The sequence below is a fragment of the Canis aureus genome, chromosome 6 (genome assembly GCF_053574225.1).
Source record: "Canis aureus isolate CA01 chromosome 6, VMU_Caureus_v.1.0, whole genome shotgun sequence".
NCBI classification, from domain to species: domain Eukaryota; kingdom Metazoa; phylum Chordata; class Mammalia; order Carnivora; family Canidae; genus Canis; species Canis aureus.
In genome coordinates, this window is record NC_135616.1 from 3364428 (window position 1) to 3386858 (window position 22431).

A 22431-nucleotide genomic window follows, 5' to 3' on the forward strand; every position below is an offset into this window, starting at 1 on the left:
CACCTGACAGTCCATGGCCAAGGCTGCCCAGCACACCATTGAGACTCACCTTGGTCAGTCTGAGCATGAGACCCCCCTGAAACCTTACCCCCCACTGAGGGCCTCCTTGTGCCCCCCAAGCCCACCCACCCACTGGCCTGACTTTCCTCTTCTATCTTCAGCTTTAGCCAAGATGCCTTTCTTGGCATTCCTGAGTGATGCCCTTGGCTTTCTCCCCTCAGGGTGTCCATCTTCTCTCTCTGCCCTGAGCCCCTTACCTCCCCTTCCCCTCCCCAGCGTGTCCCCCAACTTCTCCAGTGAATCCTGTTTTTCCTTTGAGAGTCATGGTGCAGGTATGGATCCTCCCAGGAAGGTGGCTCCGGGAAGTTGGCTGCCACAGCCACCCCATGTTCTATGGTGATTAATGGCTTAGGCTTCTGTCCCAAGAGGCCAAGGTGGGGGATGGGGCTGCGATCCCTGCTTCATGCTGAGTGCACCAGAAGGTAGCCCAAGCACTGGCCTGGCCCCCTGGGGTTGGGAGCTGGGACAGTGGATACGGAGACCCTGAAACTGGCTTAACACCTGGGTACATCACTGCCCCTCAGCTGAATTCTTCCCTCACCTCCCATAGGAGAAAAATGTAAGCAGCCAGCCTTCGGTTCCAGCCTCATGAGGCCAAGAGAGAGAGGAGCCTGGGTGCTCAAGTTCCCTTCTCATGGAGAAGTTACTTTAGATAACCATAGTATAACAGAATTTAAAAACTGCCGTTGGTAAAATGGGTGTTGTAGCTGGACACCATTTTACTGCATGTGTTGATTCATGTAACCACCACCCAAGCAAGACTGAGAACCATTCCATTCATTCCATCAACACAAAGATCTCCCTCCTGCTATAGTCACACTCCTCACCCTGCCACCTTCCTCATGGGATCCCTAATCACCAGCAACCACTTTATAACCACTTTTCCATCTTCGTAATTATGTTGTTTGGGGAATGTTATATGAATTTTCTATGACATTAGTCAACCTTTTGAAACCTGATTTTTTTTCACTCAGAGAGCCATCCACGTTGTTGGGTGCATCAATAGTTCCTCCTTTTTTAGTCTTATGTAATATTCCATGATGTAAAAATATAACCATCAGGAGAAACTGGATGAAATCAGAAACTAGACCTTTCTGTACTATTTCTCCAATTACCTGTGAATTTATAATTATTTTAATATTAAAAGTTTTCTTTAACAGTTTCTTGGGGGAAAAAAGTCCCCTTCTCTCTCTGCCCCTCAGGGTCTCAGGGCGGAGCTCCTCCAGCCAGCCCCCTGCAACTTCTAGGGCTAGGCCGGGGGTTGGGGAAGTGGGGGGATGCTGGAACTCAGTAGCATCACTTCCATTCTCTAGCTAAGTGGCAAGATTTCAGCCTACTCTCCCCTCAGCCCCAATGACTGGAACCTCTGCGAATGAGTGCAGAAGGTTAGGTTAGCAAGGAAATCTCTCAGGGCTGCAGGGGCCGATTCGCCTCCGTGTGGGAGTGACACCAGCCTTTGCTTCAAGCCCTTTAGTCCGGTGCAGGATTTCACAGCTCCTGCTGCCAGTGCAGATGCAAATGCCCCTGAAACAAAGTGCTCCTTCTCACCCCCTACCCCAGCTCCTGTTCAAAGAGTGGGCATAAGAAACAAGCCTCTCTCCTTACAGTGGCATACAGGAAAATGGCAGTTGGCCTCAAACACAGGTCAGGGAGGGGTGGGCCCTGGACACTGGGACCACGTGTGCCCTACCAAGGGCAGCTGCTACTCTGCGCTTGCCAGTTGTCTCTCGGGAGTCCTCTCTTGGCTGAGGTTTCAAATGTTGGCAAAGGTTTTACAACTGTAAGTGCTGGCTGCCTCCCCCGCCCCCCCGCCCCACCACTGCGGAGCTAAGCAGACACAGAAGGCCTGGACCTGGGGCACAAAATGCAGCATGGGGCCAGCGGAGGCGAGGAAGCCACCCACCACCTCCCTTCCTCCAGCAGCTGGGCACACTGAGCCCAGGTGGGAGAGGAACAGGAAGTCTCTTCGGAAGGAAATGAGTGACCTGAGGCCTCCACATACTGACATCTGGGAATCTCCCAGAGAACATCCAGGAGCTTGGCTTGGGATCATACTAAAGTGGAGCCCATAGGTGGACAAACTGGCTCTCTCCTGGTCCAAGGACCTGGCCTTAAGTCCCACCCCAGGCCAAGGGCTCCCAAATTGGTGTGGCCACCATCAACCTCTCCCCTGAACTGTGGATGCAAACTCTACACATCCACGAGAAACCCACTGGCAAGTCAAGCCTGATGTGCTGGAAACACACTTGATTTCCACCTCCAAACCTGTTCCTCCTGCCGTTTCCCCGCCTTGGGAGATGGCAAGTCCATTCAACCAGTTTTGCAGGCGCACACCCTGGAAGGCATCCCTGCTCTCCCCACACCGCCCCCCGCCTCCCAGCCAACAGCAAGCTTGGCAGCCTAGCCCTGGAAATGCAGCTTTTCTACCACCTTCTTCACCACAGCCCAGTCAATTCACCCTCATTTTTCATTGTACCACGTGAACAGCTTCCTTTCAGATATCCAGTTCTGGTCCCCTGTGGAGCTGCAGGGCCCCACACAGCAGCCAGGGCGGGCTCCCTACTGCCCTGTAGGGCCCCAGATAGGATGGCCCGGGCCTCATTATCACACTGAGTAAAGGTACAGTCCTTTCCAGAGTTACTCAGTATTTGTTCAGTGGATGAATACATTTCTAATCGATGTTTTAGTACCACCATCATAAAAACAGGGATAGCCAAGCCAAGGAACACACAAAAAGGTCCTTAGGTTCCTTAATCATATGGGACAAGCAAATTAGAACAACACCTCAAACCCATAAAACTGTCTACAATGGAAAAGACAGACAACACCAAGTGTTGTCCAAGATGTGGAGCAACAGGAACCCTAAGCCTACACGCTGGTAGCAGTGGGAATTGTTACATGCACTTAGAACACTACCTGGCAGCTTTTCACACCTGATGACACAGCAATAACTCCACTCCTATTATTAAAATATTCCCAGCAGAAACGCACACATACATAACCAAAAGACACGTGCAAGAATCTTCATAGCAACATTGTCCATGTTAACTCCAAACTGGACATGATCCAAGCTCTCCTCAAGAGCTGGATAAACAGTCATTTAACACATAACAAAATACAGCAGTGGTTCTCAAAGTGTGCCGTCTCCAGATCAGAAGCATCAGCTGGGAACTTGGTAGGAACACCAGTTCGCAGCCCACTCCTTACCTAGTGGATCGGAAACCCTGGGGATGGGACAGAGTCTACCCTAACAAGCATTCCAGGTACTTCGGATGCATGTGAGTGTGTGAGGACCCCATCCCCGCAGCAATGGACCCAATGAGTTTGACCACACTGAGGAGATTGTGAAAAATTCTGTCAGGAAGTTGGGCTGATGACTGTTGATGGGTACACAGAAAGCTAATAAGCAAATTAAAAAAAAATGCCTTTTTTTTTTAAAGGAAAATACAAGTTGCGTAAGAAAGAAAATATGTAATACCACCATATACCTGGCTCGACCGTGCATTACAACTGTACGGTCACTGGAAAGTGAGCACAGACAGGGATGGGACCAATCAGGTAATGCAGCCACACAACATAACAACAACATAACAAGCACAACGTCTACAACAGGCTCCAGAATGAGCAGTGGAAGCCTGTGATTTAGAAGACAGGCACAACGATCAGGAAAAAAAGAGATGTCTAGGGAGCAGGATGAGGATGTTGTGGGACGGGGCATTGCTGTTTTCATCACAGTCCTCTCAGGAGTATTCCCTCAGTCACATTCCCTGTGTGAATCACTGATAAAAATTAAAATCACGAATCAAAAACCTCGCGGTGGTGGCAAGGCCAGCCAGACAAGGGGGTTCCCTGGACCCAGAGCCTGCCGACGTGCTTTCCCTGCCCTGGGGAGGCACGTGGGCAGAAGAGCACCTTCTGGTCCTGACCAGACCGGGGACAAACAAGGCTGGGAGGAAGCGCAGGAATGACCGGGAAGGTCACACGGGGAGGTGTGTGAAGGAAAGGGTCCGGAACCAAACCCTGGAAGGAGAGTATAGATTTCAAGGAGCATGAGAGAGGCAGGAAAATGCAATGTGTGTTTTGAAAATGCCAGATAGTTCAGTCTGGACAGCCAAAGGGCTGCTCCACCCAGGGGCCGTGGGGACAGCAGCCCGGCTTCCCGGGACTGGGCTTCGGGAAGCAGCACCCGCAGCTACACGAGGCCGCCGGAGAGCCGGAGGCCTGCAGCACTGAGCAAGGGTGGGTCCTGCGCTTTGCTTTTTCTGCCTTGTCCCGAAATTCTATTACCGCAAACAGAGGTGAATTTACTGTGAGGCTAATGAAGCTGAGGCTCCAAGGCTCGGGCCCACCCTGAGGCTCAGTGAGGGCCCTTAGCACAGCCTTCACCAGGGCGCACATGAACACCTTTTGCAAGTTTGCAAAAGTCAGCTTTCTAACTGCAGATGGAAGCACTGTCTCTTTCCGCCGTGACCTCCATTATAATTGTGTGTCAGGTGGCACTGGAGTGGGTCCTGGCGTACTTGGCTAAAGGCAAGTTGAGTGGACATGAAATTTACTTTGGGCCTGACTGGAACGATCTGTGGGGTTTGCAGCACACCTGTCTGTAAGTTATTATTAGCCATCCTGTGGAGGAATGGCTTCCAGAAATGCTTCTACTGTCCACCACGCTGACTGACTTGGCCTGGGGACCTGGCAGGCAGGGCCAGAGGAGCATGCGCGTGTGTGCTGTGCAAACTGGCACGTGGGATGGTGGAAAGAAACAGGTGACCACATGGAACTAGAAGTCTGCAGAAAATTCTTCCATGTCTTACAACTAACATAGAGAAGAAAATTGACGGGATTCTCAAATTTGACGGCAATCCTAAAAATTTATAGGATCCTACCAATAATCCTACCAATAATAAGTTTGAAGCCTAAATAAACTTGTTTAGACTATCAGTAATCAATTTCAATTAGTCATGCTACAGGAAAACCTGGACTTATCTATTGGCTCCATTCAAAATACCACAAAATCGGGGTGCCTGGGTGGTTCCATGGTTGAGCCTCTGCCTTCAGCTCAGGTCGTGATCCCGGGGTCCTGGGATTGAGTCCCGCATTGGGCTCCCGGCATGGAGCCTGCTTCTCCCTCTGCCTGTGTCTCTGACTCTCTCTCTGTGTCTCTCATGAATAAATAAATAAAATATTTTTTAAAATACCACAAAATCCTTGTCATTCAAAGGCATAAATATGAAGCCAAAAATGTGAGAAAAAAGTATTACAGAAGATTGAGAAGCAGCTAAAGAATTATTTTTATGCGGTGCCTGGGTGGCTCAGTGGTTGAACCTCTGCCTTTGGCTCAAGTCATGATCCTGGGGTCCTAGGAGCAAGTCCTGCATCCGGCTCTCCACAGGGAGCCTGCTTCTCTCTGTGTATCTCATGAATAAATACAACCTTTTTTTAAAAAAAGAATTATTTTTATGCATTTTATTATATTTGTTAGCATCTTAAAATTTATACTGTTGTGGGGCACCTGAGTGGCTCAGTCAGTTAAGTACCTGTCTTTAGTTCAGGTCCCAGGGTCTTGGGATTAAACCCCACATTGGGTTCCCTGCTCACCAGGAACCCTGCTTCTCCCTCTGCCTCTCTCTGCCTTCTGTCTCCCCCTCCCTCTGCCTGCCACTCCCCCTGCTTGTGTGCTCTGTCAAATAAATGTTTTTTTAAAAAATGTATACTGTGATTTTTCTTATTCTAAACAATGTTTATACCTAATTTTCAATTTGTAATTTTGCATTTTTTTTCTTAAAGAAGGCTCCTAAATTGTCTAAGCTTCAGGCCCAACAAAACCTGGATCTACTCTATGGGACAATTAAAAGAAGTAGTTTTCTGAGATACTTCTGTTCATACATCAAAGATAACAAGCACCCATTTCAGTGAATATTACTATTTGTATTTGTGGTGGTGACAGCGGTGGAACTAAAGCCACTGTCTTCCCCCTGAAGCCCCACAGCCAGGGAGGCACTGCTGCGTAGCACCAGCATGAGTGGTTGGGCCCTGCAGGAATGGGTTGCGGTGGGGGGGGGGGGAATCCCTGGGTGGCTCAGAGGTTTAGTGCCTGCCTTCAGCACAGGGTGTGATCCCCGCGTCCTGGGATCGAGTCCCACATCGGGCTCCCTGTGTGAAGCCTGCTTCTCCCTCTGCCCGTGTCTCTGCCTCTGTGTGTGTGTGTGTGTGTGTCTCATGAATAAATAATAAAATCTTTAAAAAAAAAAAAAAGGAATGGGTTGGGGAGACGCGAGGAAGAAGGGAGGAGGAGCCGGGCAGCCACTGTGGACAGGGCAGCACTTTGGGGCAAGTGGCTTTTAGAGAGACCTCTCAGGATGGGGTAAAGGGGAGGTGGCAGCAAAGTGTGCAGGGCTGCCCTGATCCCAAACCTATGTCTGAAAGGTGAAGGGCAGAGACATTCATCTCTTCGGAGGTCTCTCCCCACCCCCCCAGACCCACAACACTACTTTCAGCATATAGAACCCAGACTCAGAAATTCAGCACACACAACTGTCCCAGGAGCAGCTGAGAGGAACAAACTTAATAAAATAGAACTTTGGGTACTGGTGAGGGGGTGGGCATGTTGGGCCACAGGGCCACTGTAACTCTGCCAAATACTCCTTAGCTAAGGAGGATTCAGAAATGGATCAGCACTAACTACCTTTTCATCCCTCTTTGGGGTATCTGGCTAAAGACCAGATTTTTTTCCAATCAGCACTCGATTCCTGTGAGAACATTATTAAGACGATCTGTCCCACTTTTACACAGGTTGCAATGACCTTGTGTGGCTTCTGTTTGTTCCAGGCATAGACCATTCCGGCCACTCTTCCCTCCACTGCCCAGCAGGCAGGAAGCATCACATAATGCCCAAGAGGGAGCCCAGAGTCCTGGGCTCCCTGATCGGACTCCTAATAGCAGAATCTTTATTTTATCCCTCTCCCACTCTCAAAAAGTTTTTTTGTTGTTGGCAAGTTGAGAAAACTTAAGATATCTCTTAATAAGGCCTTTAGAATTGTGCCTGCCATATTACAAGTTCTGTATAAGCATCTGTTCAATAAAATAAAGGTTTTAAAGACACTTCTGTGTCTTCAAGGATTTCAATTTGAAAAACCATAGAAAGCCATCACAACTCACCAGGGTTTACAGTGTAGTATCAGAATCCTAAGCTGGCTTCTCCTTAAAGTCTCAAGGAAGAAGAGTTTTATGGTGGAACCTAAAAGTTACTAAATATCCTGATGATGCTCACTCTGGAAAGGAAGTGAGGGGCCTCAGAGCGAGGGAGGAGGGCGAGAGCAAGTGCTCCCTGCACGTAGTGGATCTGCTTTCCAGTAGGAATGTTTGCCCCGTAACTACAAACCTCAGCATTCTAGCTCTCAAAGTTTGGAGTCCTCCTCCCATAGGAAGGAAAGGTGACAGAGCCACAGGATGAAGTTTCACAACCCACCTTTTCAGTCATGCCTTCCCTACAGGCTGAATCTTGCATCTTTAAAACCACAGAAGGAGGGCCCTCCAACACAAAATGGGTCTGCTCAGTGTCGAAATGAACTTCTAAAGGGGATTAGAGGATTCACACCAAGGTGAAGCACTGTCCCCTGAGCACGTGACAAATTCAGGGTGGGTAAGAGCCTGACTTGAACACCCCGGGAAAACCTGCAGAGCATTTTCATACTGCTAGACCTGAAGAAGAAAATGATGTTTGGACAGAAAAAGTCAATCTGCTCACAGTGCTGCTTCTGTCCTTCCGACCCTCCAAATCACCGGAAGCATCGTATGCCTTGACAAGCCAGGCAGGACTAAGCCATCTTCCCAGTCCCACGGGCCATGATGGTCCTGGGACAACCACCAGGGCTCCTTCACTGCAAGGACTTGGAGCCTACAATGCGCCAGGCACTGACTGGGGTACTGAGGAGAAGGTGGGTAACCACACGCAAAACTGAAAGTGAGAAAAGTCGAACTGCACTCCCTTTTCAAACTCGAGTCACACGTTCTCGCTCTGCTGCTTGATTTTCATCCTTCCTCTGGTCAGTGTACCAAGTCCCTCCAGGTCCAGATTCAGGATGCTGGAGGGAAGACCATCAAACAGCAAGCGGGCCAAGAGCTCCTGCGCCAGGGGTGTCAACGTGGGGGCAGCGCACCCAGTCCCGGCCGCAGGCTCTTCTCAAAGGTCCTTAAACACAAACAGCTGCCGCGGCATTCAAGCCCAATGCCCGGGGGCTTTTTAAATCCCGGCACTGGTCGGCGCGGCCAATGCGCTCTAACCTCGGGCCTCCGGCCTCCGACGCAAGGGTCAAGTCACCCACAGTTAGACATCGCACCGACACAGGACAGGGGCCGCGTGGGGCGTGCTTCCGGGGTGGCGGCCCCGCTCAGCCCCCGGCTCCTGGACGGCTCCTGCGCCGCACCAACAACGGCTTCGTTCACCCCCAGCCGCCGACCCCGGACGGGGGCCTCCCCGCACCCCGGGCCGCCCCGCCCGGTCCGCAGCCCCGCGCGTCTAGCTGCTCGCTCCCCCAGCCCCGGAGGGCTTCCTCCGTCCACGGGAGTCTGCGCGGACTCTGCCAAGTTTCGAGGGGCGCCCGGCCCGGCCCTCCGGGGCTGCGCTCGCAGGACCGCGCCGTCCGGGAGGGGCCCGCGGGCTCACCTGTCCCGCCCGCAGCGCCAGCTGCACCGCCGCCTCGAAGCACTCCTCCCAGGGGCCCCCGGCGGGCGGCGCCTCGTCCTCGCCGTTCGGCTTCATCGTGGCCTCGCCGGGCCCCGCCACCTCCGGCCCTGCTCGCCGGGCCCCCACCGGCTCCCGCCGCCCGGACGCCAGGCTCCGCACCGCTTTCTCCTCGTCCCGCCACTCGGCGTCTCGGCCTCCGCCCGCCCCACAGCTGCGCCCGCGGGAAGGGCAGGGAGCGGGCCGTGGCCCCGGGAGCCGCGCGGTGCGTCCCGCGCCCCGCCCCCCGCCCCGGCCCTGCCCGCGCCCCGCCCCGGCCCCGCCCCGGGCCCGCCCCCACCCCTCCGGGGCCCCGCCCCTCCCGGCGAGGACTCGGGCGCGCGCGGAGCCCAGCTCCCGGCCTCTGGCCCCGCCCCCTCCGAGCCGCGCCTCTCGCTCCTCGCTCCTCCAGACCACCCCTGAGGTTGGCCCCGCCCCGCAGGGCCCCGCCCCCGCCCCGAGCCCCGCCCCCACCGCCCTCCCAGGCCCCGCCCCTCCCGGCGAGGACTCGCGCGCGCGCGGAGCCCAGCTCCCGGCCTCTGGCCCCGCCCCCCTCCGAGCCGCGCCTCTCGCTCCTCCAGATCCCCCCTGAGGTTGGCCCCGCCCCGCAGGGCCCCGCCCCGCCCCGAGCCCCGCCCCCACCGCCCTCCCAGGCCTCGCCCCTCCCGGCGAGGACTCGCGCGCGCGCGGAGCTCAGCTCCCGGCTTCTGGCCCCGCCCCCCTCCGAGCCGCGCCTCTCGCTCCTCCAGATCCCCCCTGAGGTTGGCCCCGCCCCTCAGGGCCCCGCCCCGCCCCGAGCCCCGCCCCCACCGCCCTCCCAGGCCCCGCCCCTCCCGGCGAGGACTCGCGCGCGCGCGGAGCCCAGCTCCCGGCCTCTGGCCCCGCCCCCTCCGAGCCGCGCCTCTCGCTCCTCCAGATCCCCCCTGAGGTTGGCCCCGCCCCGCAGGGCCACGCCCCCGCCCGAGCCCCGCCCCCACCGCCCTCCCAGGCCCCGCCCCTCCCGGCGAGGACTCCGGCGCGCGCGGAGCTCAGCTCCCGTCCGGCCCCCCCGCCCCGCCTGCTCCGCGCTGACCCGGCCCTGCGCTCTCCCGGGACGAGAAAGGAGTGCTGGGGACTGTGGGCCTGGGACGGAAGCCTGGAACGGGACTGGAGCAAGGCCCCGGGGCGGGGGCGGTGCGCGGCCGTGGCCCCGGCTCCAGCGGGCACCGGATCTGCCCCAGCTGGGGGTGCCCCCGGCCCTCTCGCCCCAGCCAGGCGGTCGGCGCGCACAGGGCCGGGTGTGGCGGGGCCGAGGAGCTGCCTTCAGCGGCTGACGGGTTGCTCGGGTTGCTCGGGTTGCTCGCGGGGGCTGCGGGCCTGCTCGGACGCCCGCGGGGGCCCGTCTTCACAAAGCGCCTGTGTTCCTGAAAGTCCGGATGCAAAGGAGAAGCCTTCACCCCCCCCCCACAAGAAAAAACAAACAAAAAAAAGAAGCCTTCACCCCAGCAAAAACCACACGCTACGATGACAGTTGGTCTTGCAAACTGCCTGTGCTCAGAACTCCGATGTGCAGCCCAAACTGTGACTACTCTTTGTCAGGAGGCGTGACCTTTTAGACCTTGGATTCTTTAGAGCTGCTGCACACTGGCACCAACCGCCTAAACACAAATACAAGGCTCTTCCTGAGAGGGTGTCTCTAGTGTCCAGGAGTTTAATTTCATAAGCTGTTGTGCCTGCTCCTTTACAAAATATGCTGACCCATATAAACTGATTCTGGAGTGTCACTTCTTAGTCTGGGAGAACAGTGGGAGTTTGTACCAGAACTTTGGGACGTCCTTTACACAGTTAACCTAACGATGGGGTTAAATGTTTTTAGATTTTGTATCTGTGAGCGCTCAATGTTGAAATATCTTGTAAAGGAAATTTAGGTCTACGGTGTAAGAGATGAAAATTGCAAACTCCTTATTGAGCTGGGCAGGGCTTTAGTCTCGCACTCTAGCCTTGCCCTCAGAAAACTAGGCCAAGAATTGCCCCATCTCCCACAAGGGCCATTTGGGGGCAGTTAAAGACATGCTCTGCTCCATCTTTTCTGTTCCTATTCTTTTTGGTTTTCAGGCTATGGAGTTGGACTTCAGACTCCATACTTAAGACTATGTTCTGAATGCTTCACTTTAAAATTAAATGCAGCCAATTGTTGACCTTCATGGCAGGTTTTCATTAGAGGTCCCTTCCAACACCAAGCAAGATTAGGAAGTTAGAACATTTCTCTTTGGTGCCTTCTTAGCTTCCCTTTCTGAACATATCTCCCCCCTACTCCCTGTCCTGGATCCATCTAGGAGCTCAATTATATATTTAGATAAGCTCTTGTGTTTAGCTTATCTAAATATCTAGAGAAAAAGACTTCATAACTTCATTGCTTAACTCTCAAGTATCTTAAGGTAGAATCATGTGGTTTTTGCCAGTACAAAGTTTAGAGCCAGCCAGATTTTCCTAAGTGAGAATATTGGCCTCATTTCTTCCTTGCTGTGTGGATTTGAGCAACTTACAAATAACCTTCTTTGCTTCAGTTTTAATTGTTCCTCAAAAAATGGTGTTTTTTTTAATTTTTATTTTTGTTTTTTGTTAAGTATTATATGGGTTAGTATACATGTGTTTGGCAGTTTTGTGTTTGCTAGTATTATTAATGACTGACTTATTCGTGTACCCTGAAGTGATCAGCATATTGCTTGGCACGTAATAGGTGTTTAATAATTACCTGTTAATCATTCAATATTGAAATCAACTTTGTCTAACAGATCATCCAAGTTTCTCATGCTTTACTGACAATCCTCCATGGAAACAACATAGTTCTTCACCATGATGACCTGTATGCTACTCTGGTTGTTATCTCTTTCAGAGGCCCTGGGAAATCACATTTGCTTTGGTAAGCCCCTAGAATACAGTGTTCTGTCTTGAAAAACTACTTCTTCACTGTCCCATATATCCCACCCTGAGGGTACAGCCTCAGTGGGCGCTCTGGTCACCAGGAGGTAGAATGTAAGGTGACTGCACAGGGGGCCAAAGAAGAGAGGGTGGGGTCGGAGTCAGTGAGAAGGTAGAAGGGCATTAAGGACAGATTATCTCCTTTTTGCCTTGCCCTTTATATCCTTATTAATCTGGGAGTCCCTTCTCATATCCTTTCTGGAAAAAGCAAAGTCTAAATAAATTGTCAACAAAGTTTTTCTATTCTACCCACTTTTCTAGCTTCCCAGATTACCCTGAAATCTGATCTTATTCTCCAGGGCCAAGACTCACTGATTGGGACATTTGAAGAGCTTTGTTGTTTCATCTCATCTGAATCCCCAGAAGTAGGCCCCAGGTAACATTTGACCATTCTTAGCCTCAGGTGTGGAAAGTTGGTCTTACGGGCTGAATTCTGTTGCCCTTGAAGTTCTTATGTTGAAGTCCTAACTTCTAGACCTCAGAATGTGACTGTAACCAGAGATAGGGCCTTTAAATAGGTAATTATGCTAAAATGAGGTTCTTAGGGTGAGCCCTAATCGAATATGACTGATGTCTTTTTAAGAAAAGGGAATTTGGGGGTGCCTGGGTGACTCAGCTGAGCGTCTGACTTGGTTTTGGCTCAGATCATGATCTCAGGGTCATGAGATGGAGCCTCAGGGCTCAGTGCTCAGTGGGCAGTCTATTTGAGATTCTCTCCCTCCCCTCTCCTCTTGTGCACACACACTCTCTCTCTCTCTCAAATAAATAAATCTTAAAAAAGAAAGAAAAAGAGAAAAGGAATTTGGGCACACGCATAAAGAGGGAGAAGGTCAGCTACAAAGAAAGAAGAAAGGCCTCACAGGAAACCAAACTTTTGGATACGTTGACCTTTGATTTCTTGCCTCCAGAACTGTGAGAAAATACATTTCTGTTTTTAAGCCACCCAGTCTGGGGTACTTTATCATAGCAGCTTTGGCAAACTGATACAGTTGGGAGCCAAAGAGGGTTGCCTGTGCATCACTACACTTAGGGTTATAAGGAGCTTTTCTCAGCCAAGAGGCCTTGTAGCAGGCAGTAGGGAGCCTGGGTCTCCAGGATGGAACAACAGAGCCAACCCTTCTGCCCACCACCCAGCTCCCTGCCAAGCTGTGTGTGTGTGTGTGGGGGGGGATCACTTATGCAATAATCGAGTCAGACATCACCACATTCTCACTAAATTAAGTCAGACAGGTGATTACCAAAAAATGCTCTGTATTTAAAGATCACCCAACAAACAACAATTCTAGGAGTCCTTGCAAAGCTCTGCTCCAGTGGAATTCTCTATAAAAAAAATTCTCCAAAGGTTATTTCTCCTCATTTACTTCCACTGTAAAACTAGAGATGCTTTTTCCTACTCTGGAAAAACCTCCCAAGTCGTTATTCTCATTGAGGAAGGGGTTAATGCAAAGTGGTGGGCATTATGCCTCCTGCTGAGTATGACCTTGTACCAGATAATTCCCTAGAATTCACCTGGTGTGCTTTCAGAATTTTTTTTTAAGATTTTATTTATTTATTCATGAGAGATGCTGAGAGAGAGGCAGAGAGAGACACAGGCAGAGGGAGAAGCAGGCTCCCCTCAGGGAGTATGATGAGGGATTGAGAGAGGGATCCGGGACCCTGGGATCACGCCCTGAACCGAAGACAAGAGGCTCAACCGCTGAGCCACCCAGGCGTCCCTGGCATTCAGAATTTTTCAAAGTTCTCCTGGGACTCTATTTCTTCTTTCCTATTTTCTTCACTCACTGCTTACCTGGATTCTATGTCTGTGGATTCCACCATCGTAGATCCTGGAGACAAGGAAATTATACTTCAATCATTGATGATTCATTCTGTTAACGTAACCTGCAAGACCTCAGTTCTGTAAAATAAATTCCCAATATTTCTAGTTCCATGCATCAGAAATTCTTCATGAGGAAGGTCATGAAATTAATGATACTAGCAGAGCAGATCGTATTTTGCAATCCATAGACTCTGAGGTACTACTTGCAACTCTCTCTGTTTCCCCATAACTGGATTCTCTTTCTAGCTTCCCCTCCTGCCAGTGGCAGAAAACTTCCTTCTAGGACAACTCAGATATGTCAGTGAGTTTTCAGACTTTTCAAGTTCAAAATTCAATTAATTCGGCTTTGGGTTGTCGCCCTTTTCCCTAGGTAGGTCCAATCAAAGGGAGCTCAGCCCCGGGGGAAGACACCTGCCCCTTGATCCTTGGTCTGTCTTATACCTGCAGGATGCTGACGTGGGACCTGCCCCGTCCAGGCCACTATGGTCATTCCTTCCTTTGACAGCCTTGGCCATCCTGATATGGGGTACTAATAGGCCCTGCTGGCTTTCGCTTTGACCCCTAGGCCCCCTCGGGGCTCGGGCACCCCCTCTCTGGGGCACTGCAGATAGTGAATGCTCCCCAGGGGAGGTTCCCAGCCTGGTATTTCCAGCTTGGGCGTTTTCTCCTTTGCTGGCTCACCCTCCCCCAAGCTGGTGTCCTATGGAAGGAAATCAGGTGGTGCTTGCTTCCCAGGTCTTGCCAGGAAGAGGCCCAAGCTTCCTAAAGTTTTCCAGGAAAAGACCTCCTCTCCAACTACCCCCAGCTCCGCCTTTCTGCAGGAGGGGGCAGAGGGGTGGCCTTAAAACATTAACTCTTTCTTTACAGCGCTCCTCCCCCATCTCCATCTACTGGGGTTGGGAGGGACACAGCCTCGGCCTTATCATATCTTTTTCAAAAATTTTATTTATTTTTTGTCCTCACTGACCAAATGGGTAAGCTTTGTTCTGAGCTCTCCTGAGAATACCCCCCACTCTTGGCTTAGGGTAATTCACCCTCAGATCTCACTGCTGGATGGGGGAGGTTCTTGGGGTTGAAAATGGATAGAGAGGAGACCTTACTAAAAACTCTTCCATCTGCCTATATTTTAAAACTGGATTGCTTTAAGGGAAACGTTTCTCTGCCTTTTTATTGAAAGCTTATGTTCCATTTGCAAAGTTTTGTTTTTTTTTAAACCTAAGAAAGCATTGTTACATTATGGTGGAGAAAGTTTGTTTGTTGGTTCATACAAAATGCTACAAAGTTATTAATAGCATTTGAGAGGAAGATACAGTGAGATTCTGCTGCCTTTAATTCAATTATTGAGACACTTGACATTTTGAAGTGGATGGAACAATGACCAGCCCCGAATGAAGGAAATTCATCTTGAAGCTTTATGTCTTCATTACACAGACACTGGCTTTTGAAAGTGTTGATACTTGCACTTTCTTTTTCAGGTTGTTTTGATAACTGCAGAAAGGGGGAAGTCAATGAATGTGCTCAGTCCTCCCAGACCTTTCTTCACCTGACAGTTCTCCATTTTTTCACATATCCTTCTTCTTTGTTTATTTTTTTAAAAGATTTTATTTATTTACTCCTGAGAGACACAGAGACATAGGCGGAGGGAGAAGCAGGCTCCCCCGTGGGGAGCCCGAGCAGGACTGGATCCCAGGACCCCAGGATCACGACCTGAGCGAAAGGCAGAGGCTCAACCATGAGCCACCCAGGTGCCCCTTCTTCGTTTAAAATACTCCCTCTTTAGTCCTAATAGTCTGCATCAACTCCCATCCTTAGAGTTAAACAAACAATAAACAAACAAGCTTCCTGAACCAGCTCTGTTGCAAGGAGCCCTTTAAGAAGTTCACAAGCCTTTGGAAAGCAGATGGAGTTTCTGGCAATTATCAAAATCAGTCATGTTTTCATTAAGGCAATGTTTTATTTTAGGCTTTAAGAAATCTATTCGGAGAAAAAGAAGTCTATTTGGAACTTAAACATAGAAAGCACTTTTTAGTATAGATGAATATATGTGTGTCTTTATATGTGTTTGTGTATACACACATGAAGACAGAGAGAGCACATCACCTTTGGGGAATAATATATAGCTGACAGAAGAAAGCTAGCTGACATAGCATTGCAGGGATCCCTGGGTGGCACAGCGGTTTGGTGCCTGCCTTTAGCCCAGGGCGCGATCCTGGAGACCCGGGATCGAATCCCAGTCGGGCTCCCGGTGCATGGAGCCTGCTTCTCCCTCTGCCTGTGTCTCTGCCTCTCTCTCTCTCTCTGTGACTATCATAAATAAATAAAAATTAAAAAAAATAATATAGCATTGCACTAAGAATTCCATTTCTGGGCAGCCTGGGTGGCTCAGCAGTTTAGCACCGCCTTTAACCCAGGGAGTGATCCTGGAGACCTGGGATCTGATCCTGGAGACCAGGGATCAAGTCCCACATCGGGCTCCCTGCATGGAACCGACTTCTCACTCTGCCTATGTCTCTGCCTCTCTCTCTCTCTCCCTGTGTCTCTCATGAATAAATAAATAAAATCTTAAAAAAAAAAGAATTTCCATTTCTAAAGCAGCCACTGCTATTAAACTAGAATATTTTTAACCTGGAAGGATGAATATGGGATCTAAATAAGACACATGCATTCTACTTGTCTGTCACAAAAAGGAATGTTGATCAGCATTAACATTTGAATCTTTTCTGCCAAGAGAGGAAACCAATTTAAGGGGGAAGCAAAACAAAGGTAAATTTCATATTTTTCTGTGGATTTATCCTCATATACATTTGTTTATTCATTCATGCATTCATTTATTCAACAGGTATTTCTGCATTGCGTATGGGCTCTTGAGGGTTGGGGCAATGAGAAGAGAGGGTGATTTAGGGTTCTGTATTACCAGTTATTTCAGTTGGTGGCCTTGCACATGGAAGGCAGCACATGGAAGGTTCTAGACTCCCTAGACCGGGGGTCTAGAACAGACTGAGGGTCTAGAACTGAGTTGGGAATGTCTTTGCATGGGGGAAAATACATTAAGGAGGGTTCAAGAGAGGATGGCAGGACTGGTGGATGAATGTAGCAACAGATTGTCATTAGCTTGTCTTTGGAACTTGGTTTGTAGCATCATACAAAAATCCAGGAGGCAAATGCAGAATTCAATCAGCTGTCATTGTCACTGTCAATCAGTGAGAGCTGTGGTCCCAGCAGTAGGAAGAATGTGAAGATGATGCAGAATTCCATCAGGTTCAAAAGCCTGAAGTGGACACCTTGTCTTCCTAGAGTTGGGTTGAGAATTGTTCCTCAGTGGATGAACATCTATTAGCTGTAGCAGGATGTAGAATCAAGTGAAGAAATACTCAAGAGAACCAAACTCATAACAGCAGTATCTCCATACTAAGGGATTATCTGTGAATATGTGTGTATTGTATGCATAAATGTAATCTAATATGACTAAATGCACTTAATAAAACAACAATATTATAATAAAAAGCTCTTTTAAAAGTGATTGTTTAAATTTGCTGAACAGAAAATGAATTATGCTGAATTAGAAACTTCATAATAAATATTACTTCTTAGGACCAAAGCCACCCCTTTCATCTGCACAAATACCATCCTCGAGGACACTAAAGAATTCACTGACTCATATGATTCTCTCTTCCAAGCATATTTCTCTTGGAGGTGGTGATGGTTGTGGGAGGACCATCACTGAGACCAGACACAGAAAACAAAGTAAAACAAAGGTATTTCTTTTATTCCCATATTAGAGAGCTCTCGTGGAGTTGTTAAAGTTAACTTCTACAAAGACAATCCTACTTTTCATTACTTAGGGGGGGAAAAAAGTGTTCATATTTATATCATGAACATTGTTCTCATGTCATCCGCATTCCAGAACTTAATTGGCCTTTTGTTTGCTATTTGCAATGCTTTCTAACATTTGTAACAAGTGACATACTTCAAATCTCATGTTACTAGGGTTCTAGGCTTCTTATTTCACATCAGTGGACTGTTGTATTAACTTTGTGTCCTATAAAATGGGTTTATTTAACATGAGAGTGTATTTCTGCAGGATTCCAAATAGTTTTGTGATTAAAGAGGAAGTCTTCTGGAAATAGTGCAAAAAAAGAGAAAGAGGGACCACCCACTGCTCCCTAAGTCTTAGAATCAGAAACAAGGAGACACATTCTGAGGCCACATTGTTAAGGTTAAGCCAGGTTTTGACTACCTAGGTTTTGCAGGATCCCACCCACAGTAAGGGCGATGTTAGGGCCAACCTGAAGCCTCCAGTCTCAGAGCTACTGCAGAGCACAGGCTCCTGGGCAGCCACTCTTGAGCTACCCTCTGGAAGAATGTACATGTTTGTGGCAGGCTCCAGATTCAAGCAGGGCCAAGGAGAGCACATTCCTAATTTTGCAATGTGAGCACATAGAAAATAAGTAACCCAAAAGGATTCTGAAATTTGCCCAGCACAGGATAAGCAGAAGTCCAACTGGGTCAAGGAGTTTCTATCTCCTTTTCTTGGCTTTACTGGACTGTCAACTTAAGCCTGCGCCACCTGTCTGTGTCACAATGGCTTTAAATATTTCTGAATACAGGATCCCTGGGTGGCTCAGTGGTTTAGCGCCTGCCTTTGGCCCAGGGCGTGGTCCTGGAGTCCCGGGATCGAGTCCCACGTCGGGCTCCTGGCATGGAGCCTGCTTCTGTCTCTCTCTCTCTCTCTCTCTCTATGTCTGTCATGAACAAATAAATAAATAAATCTTCAAAAAAAAATAAACATTTCTAAATATAATACTCCTCTCCCCACTGTGCAGAAAAAAATTATGCAAACATGAACAGATGATTAGAAACATTTGTTTTCAACAGATTTTCAAAATTAAAAGATTTGTGAAGACACTATCAAAAACATAGATTCTAATTAGCTTAAAATGGTAAAAAAGAATCCAAATAAGAAATTTTAAAAATAATGCAGCATTATTCACAATAGTGCGTGAATAACCTAAGCGCTATTGACAGATGAATGGATAAAGAAAATGTGATAAAGAAATGTGGATATATATATATATATAGCCACACACAGAATGGAATATTGTTCAGCTTTTAAAATGAAGGAAATCCTGTCATTTCTGATAACATGGATGAACCTGGAGGGTATTATGCTAAGTGAAATAAGCCAGAAAGAGAAAGCATGGTATCACTTATATGTGGAACCTAAAAAATAAAGTTGAACTCATAGAAACAGAGAGTGATAAAGTGGTGCCAGGGGACTGGGGGTTGGGAGAAATAGGGCGACGTTGGTAAAAGGTTACAAGCTTTCAGCTATAAAATGAATAAGATCAGAGGATCTAATATATAAGGTGGTGAATATAGCTAATGAGACTATATTATAGGAGTGAAGTTTGTTAAGGGGTGCCTGGGTTCAGTTGGTTGAGCATCTGACTTTTTTTTTTTTTTTAAGATTTTATTTATTTATTTATGAGAGGCACAGAGAGAGAGGCAGAGACACAGGCAGAGGGAGAAGCAGGCCCCATGCAGGGAATCCGATGTGGGACTTGATCCCTGGACTGGAGATCACGCCCTGAGTCGAAGGCAGAAGCTCAACTGCTGATCCACCCAGGTGTCCCTGAGCATCTGACTCTTGATCTCAGCTCTGATCATGACTTCAAGCCCCATGTTAGGCTCTACACTGGCCATGAAGCCTACTTAAAAAAAAAAAGAAAAAGAAAAAGAAAAAGAAAAAAGAGAAAGAAAGAAAGAAAGAAAGAAATGAAGTTTGTTAAGAGAGTAAAATTTCAATATTCTCACCAAAAAAAAAAAAAGGAATGGGATAAGTATATGAGGTGATGTATGTGTTAATTAACTCAATAAGAGGAACTCTTTCGCAATGTGTACATGTATCAAACTATCACGTTGTATCCTCTAAATATCCTACAATTTTGTCAATTATACCTCAGTAAACTGAAAAAAAATATTAGATGATACATTGTCCAGCAGTGATTTTTTTGTGTAAATGAAATTACTGTTTTGGATTAACTAGTTTTTAACCAAAGTATTCTGGATCAAATGGTGTGCTGCGCAAAACGCAGATGAAGGAAGTATACAGAGCAAGGATAGAGGATAGGATCAGATTTTTTATGAAAGTGTGATCTCAACCTTGCCCTAAGGCTAATGGGACTTCCAGTGGGTTTGCTTACTGTCAGGAGAGGAAGGCAAGAAAGGAAGGTAAATGGGACAGCAGGGTCAACTCAGACTTGCTTATCAACTTCCAGGAACTCAAATCATGATCCAGGCTCTTCATGGCACAAGAGACCCTTTGAGTGATTCCTAGCTCCCCTCAGTGCAGGCAGCTTGTCTTTCTGTTCAGTTGTTGCCACATTGTCTCTGTGGAAAAGGCTGAGGCAGGGAGAGAAATATTTGCTCAGTAGAACACGGCAGCAGCAAAAATGGTTCATAGCTTCCCTACCTTCTAAGATCACTAAGAATCAAATGTCTTTAGAAGAAATACCCTATGAAGCCTGGGAGGGGGAAGAGAACGTAAAGAATCTTTCTAGAGATGTGATTTATCCAGCAAACAGTATTGTTCCTCTTAGAGTGATTCAGGATGTTGACGAATTGGATATAAATGTGATAAATTATTCTAAAACTTCAAAGTATTTGGATGGGGCTTGGGTAACTTTTCTTTAGTATGTTTGTTCTTAGGTAGAGCAATTAGTGGTAAAAATGGTGCATGTACATATGAAAGGAAGACAAGGGTGTGGACGAGGTGCTTTGTGTCTGAGCTCCTCACGGTCAGTACTGTCCAAGGCTTAGAGCAGCCCTGAGAGCAAAAACACAGTAGAAGGCTGTTTGCTTTCTGCACTTTGAGCCCATCCTCGTTTCTCATGCACCCCCTCCCATTGCTGATAGGGTACCAGGCTCCCCATACCCACTCCTCTGTTAGATCCCTGCCCCCAACACACACACACTCAACATCTTCACAGAAAGCTCTTCCTCTCTCTTTTGGTCCCAAATGGAACCTGGCTGTCTCTAGCAATAAAGCACCCCTTCTGGAAGATCTTCTACATCCCCAGGGCCTGAGGCATGTGAGGATGGAGGGATGGGAGTGGGGAGAAGGAGTTAGTGTTCCCTCATCCCTTCACATTTCACACCTCACTCTTCTGACTTCAGGCCAGACCCCAACTCCTGGGAGATCTTTGCCACACAGCAACTTCACCAACCTTGGAGTGTTCACTTCACTGTCCTCAGAGTCTGTCTCCAGGATGACAGTCATTTAACCCCACCTCTACCTTTCCCAGTTCTCTAGATTTTGCCAACCTTTATTTTTTTTTTACTATTTTATTTATTTATTCATGAGAGACACACACAGAGAGAGGCAGAGAGAGAGGCAGAGAGAGAAGCAGGCTCCCTGTGGGGAGCCCGATGTGGGACTAGATCCTGGGACCCCGGGATCACGCCCTGAGCCAAAGGCAGACCCTCAACTGCTGAGCCACCAGGTGCCCTGATTTTGTCAACCTTTAAAGAATGACTGCACGCCCTAGACTCAGAGGTTCTTGATCTCCTGCCTCCAATGTGTTTTACTGCCCATCCCCACCCAGCTCCCCAGGCTCCCGTGCATGCCATCTTGGCCTGGCTCTTAGGCCCCTCTGCAATCCATTCCCATATTCCACTCCCTGTCTCAACTGTCCATACTTCTTTCTCTCCTGCACCTGTTCACACTGCCTTAACTGTCCCGATACCTCCAGGAGTGGAAGACTGGAAAGGATACGACTTCAGACCAACCTGAGTTCAAATTCCAGGTGTGCCACTGGCTAGGACATCAGGGGAGGCTTTTCTTTACCTGACAACCTAACCTCTTTCAGTCTTCACTTGGTCATCTATAAAGTGGATATCATACCAACTTCAGAAGGCAGTCTTGAGAAGTAAATGAAGTAACGTCTAAAAGACCTGGCACATAGTAGGTGCTCAGTAAGTGTTGGCTGCTCCTTCGCATTTCCTCAACATCGGTGTTGCTCAGCAGTGCTTTTCCTCCCCCACTTCACTGACATTTCCAAACCTTCTCTGCTCTCTGTTCAAATGCCCTATTGTCTATGTCACTAGGAGGTAATTCACCCTGGTGACACATGACACCCTTCTCCTGTACCTATTCCCTCCTGAGTCAAAGGAAGAGGCACCTCTCCTCTGTTTCCTCCCTGCTGTGCTCTGGACCCGCTCCCTCCATCCTCCCTCTGGATCTCACCTCATCAATTACCTCCTCTGGTATGTTTACTCCCAACATCATTTCCACTGACCATCTCTTCTTTCTTGCCCACCCCAGAGACATCTGATGTCTGTGTCTTCTTCAATGTCTTCTGTTGGCTGTGCACCCTTCCCCATCACCACTTGAACGTCACCAGTGCCCTCCTGAGTCCCGCATATAAGATACTGCATTTAATCCTTTTCCTACTTCAATTCTCAACAGCATTTCACTCTGGGGGCTACGTCTCCTTGGGACGCTCTTCTCTTTGTTTTCAGGACCTCTGTATCTGCTGGTATGTTTTTTGCATAACTCTGACTACAACTTTTTCAGTCTCCTTTGAAAACTCTTGGTTCCTCTTGTCTAGGTCCACTCTCTCCAGCATTTATTGGGTGCCTGCTGACTGCAAGACCTGTGTGGATGGAGGTGTTGCTGAGAGACCAAGACAAAGAAGCATGTGTGTAGTTCAGAAGTGGTGCAGCGACAGGGTTCACTGTCAATAAGGCAAGAGCGTGGTCTTGGAAGGCTTCACAGAGAGGTAAGAGGAAGAGTAAGTGTCCATAAATAGGAAAGGGGAGAAAGGTTATTTCAGGCAGAGGAAGCATTACTAGGGCAATGCCAAAAAGGTAG

At 48.6% G+C, this 22431-nt stretch overlaps 1 protein-coding gene and 1 long non-coding RNA gene across 3 annotated transcripts in view; one reads left to right on the forward strand and one right to left on the reverse strand.

Annotated features, from left to right (window-relative positions):
- IMPA2 (inositol monophosphatase 2) overlaps positions 1 to 9000 on the reverse strand; it is a 45171-nt gene extending 36171 nt beyond the window's left edge. The window contains exon 1 of one of the 2 annotated variants that reach the window (XM_077899907.1): positions 8723 to 9000. In XM_077899907.1, coding sequence (XP_077756033.1) covers positions 8723 to 8818 — 96 coding nt within the window. In that variant the 5' untranslated portion in view covers positions 8819 to 9000. Of the gene's footprint in view, positions 1 to 7525; positions 7553 to 8722 lie in introns of those variants that run through there. The other variant, XM_077899908.1, reaches the window with a different exon arrangement.
- A 795-nt stretch (positions 9001 to 9795) lies between these two features.
- LOC144315416 (uncharacterized) lies at positions 9796 to 17063 on the forward strand. Its single transcript, XR_013381087.1, has 2 exons — positions 9796 to 11681; positions 12040 to 17063. It is a non-coding gene; the product is annotated as an uncharacterized LOC144315416 (long non-coding RNA).
- The last annotated feature ends 5368 nt before the right edge of the window (positions 17064 to 22431 follow it).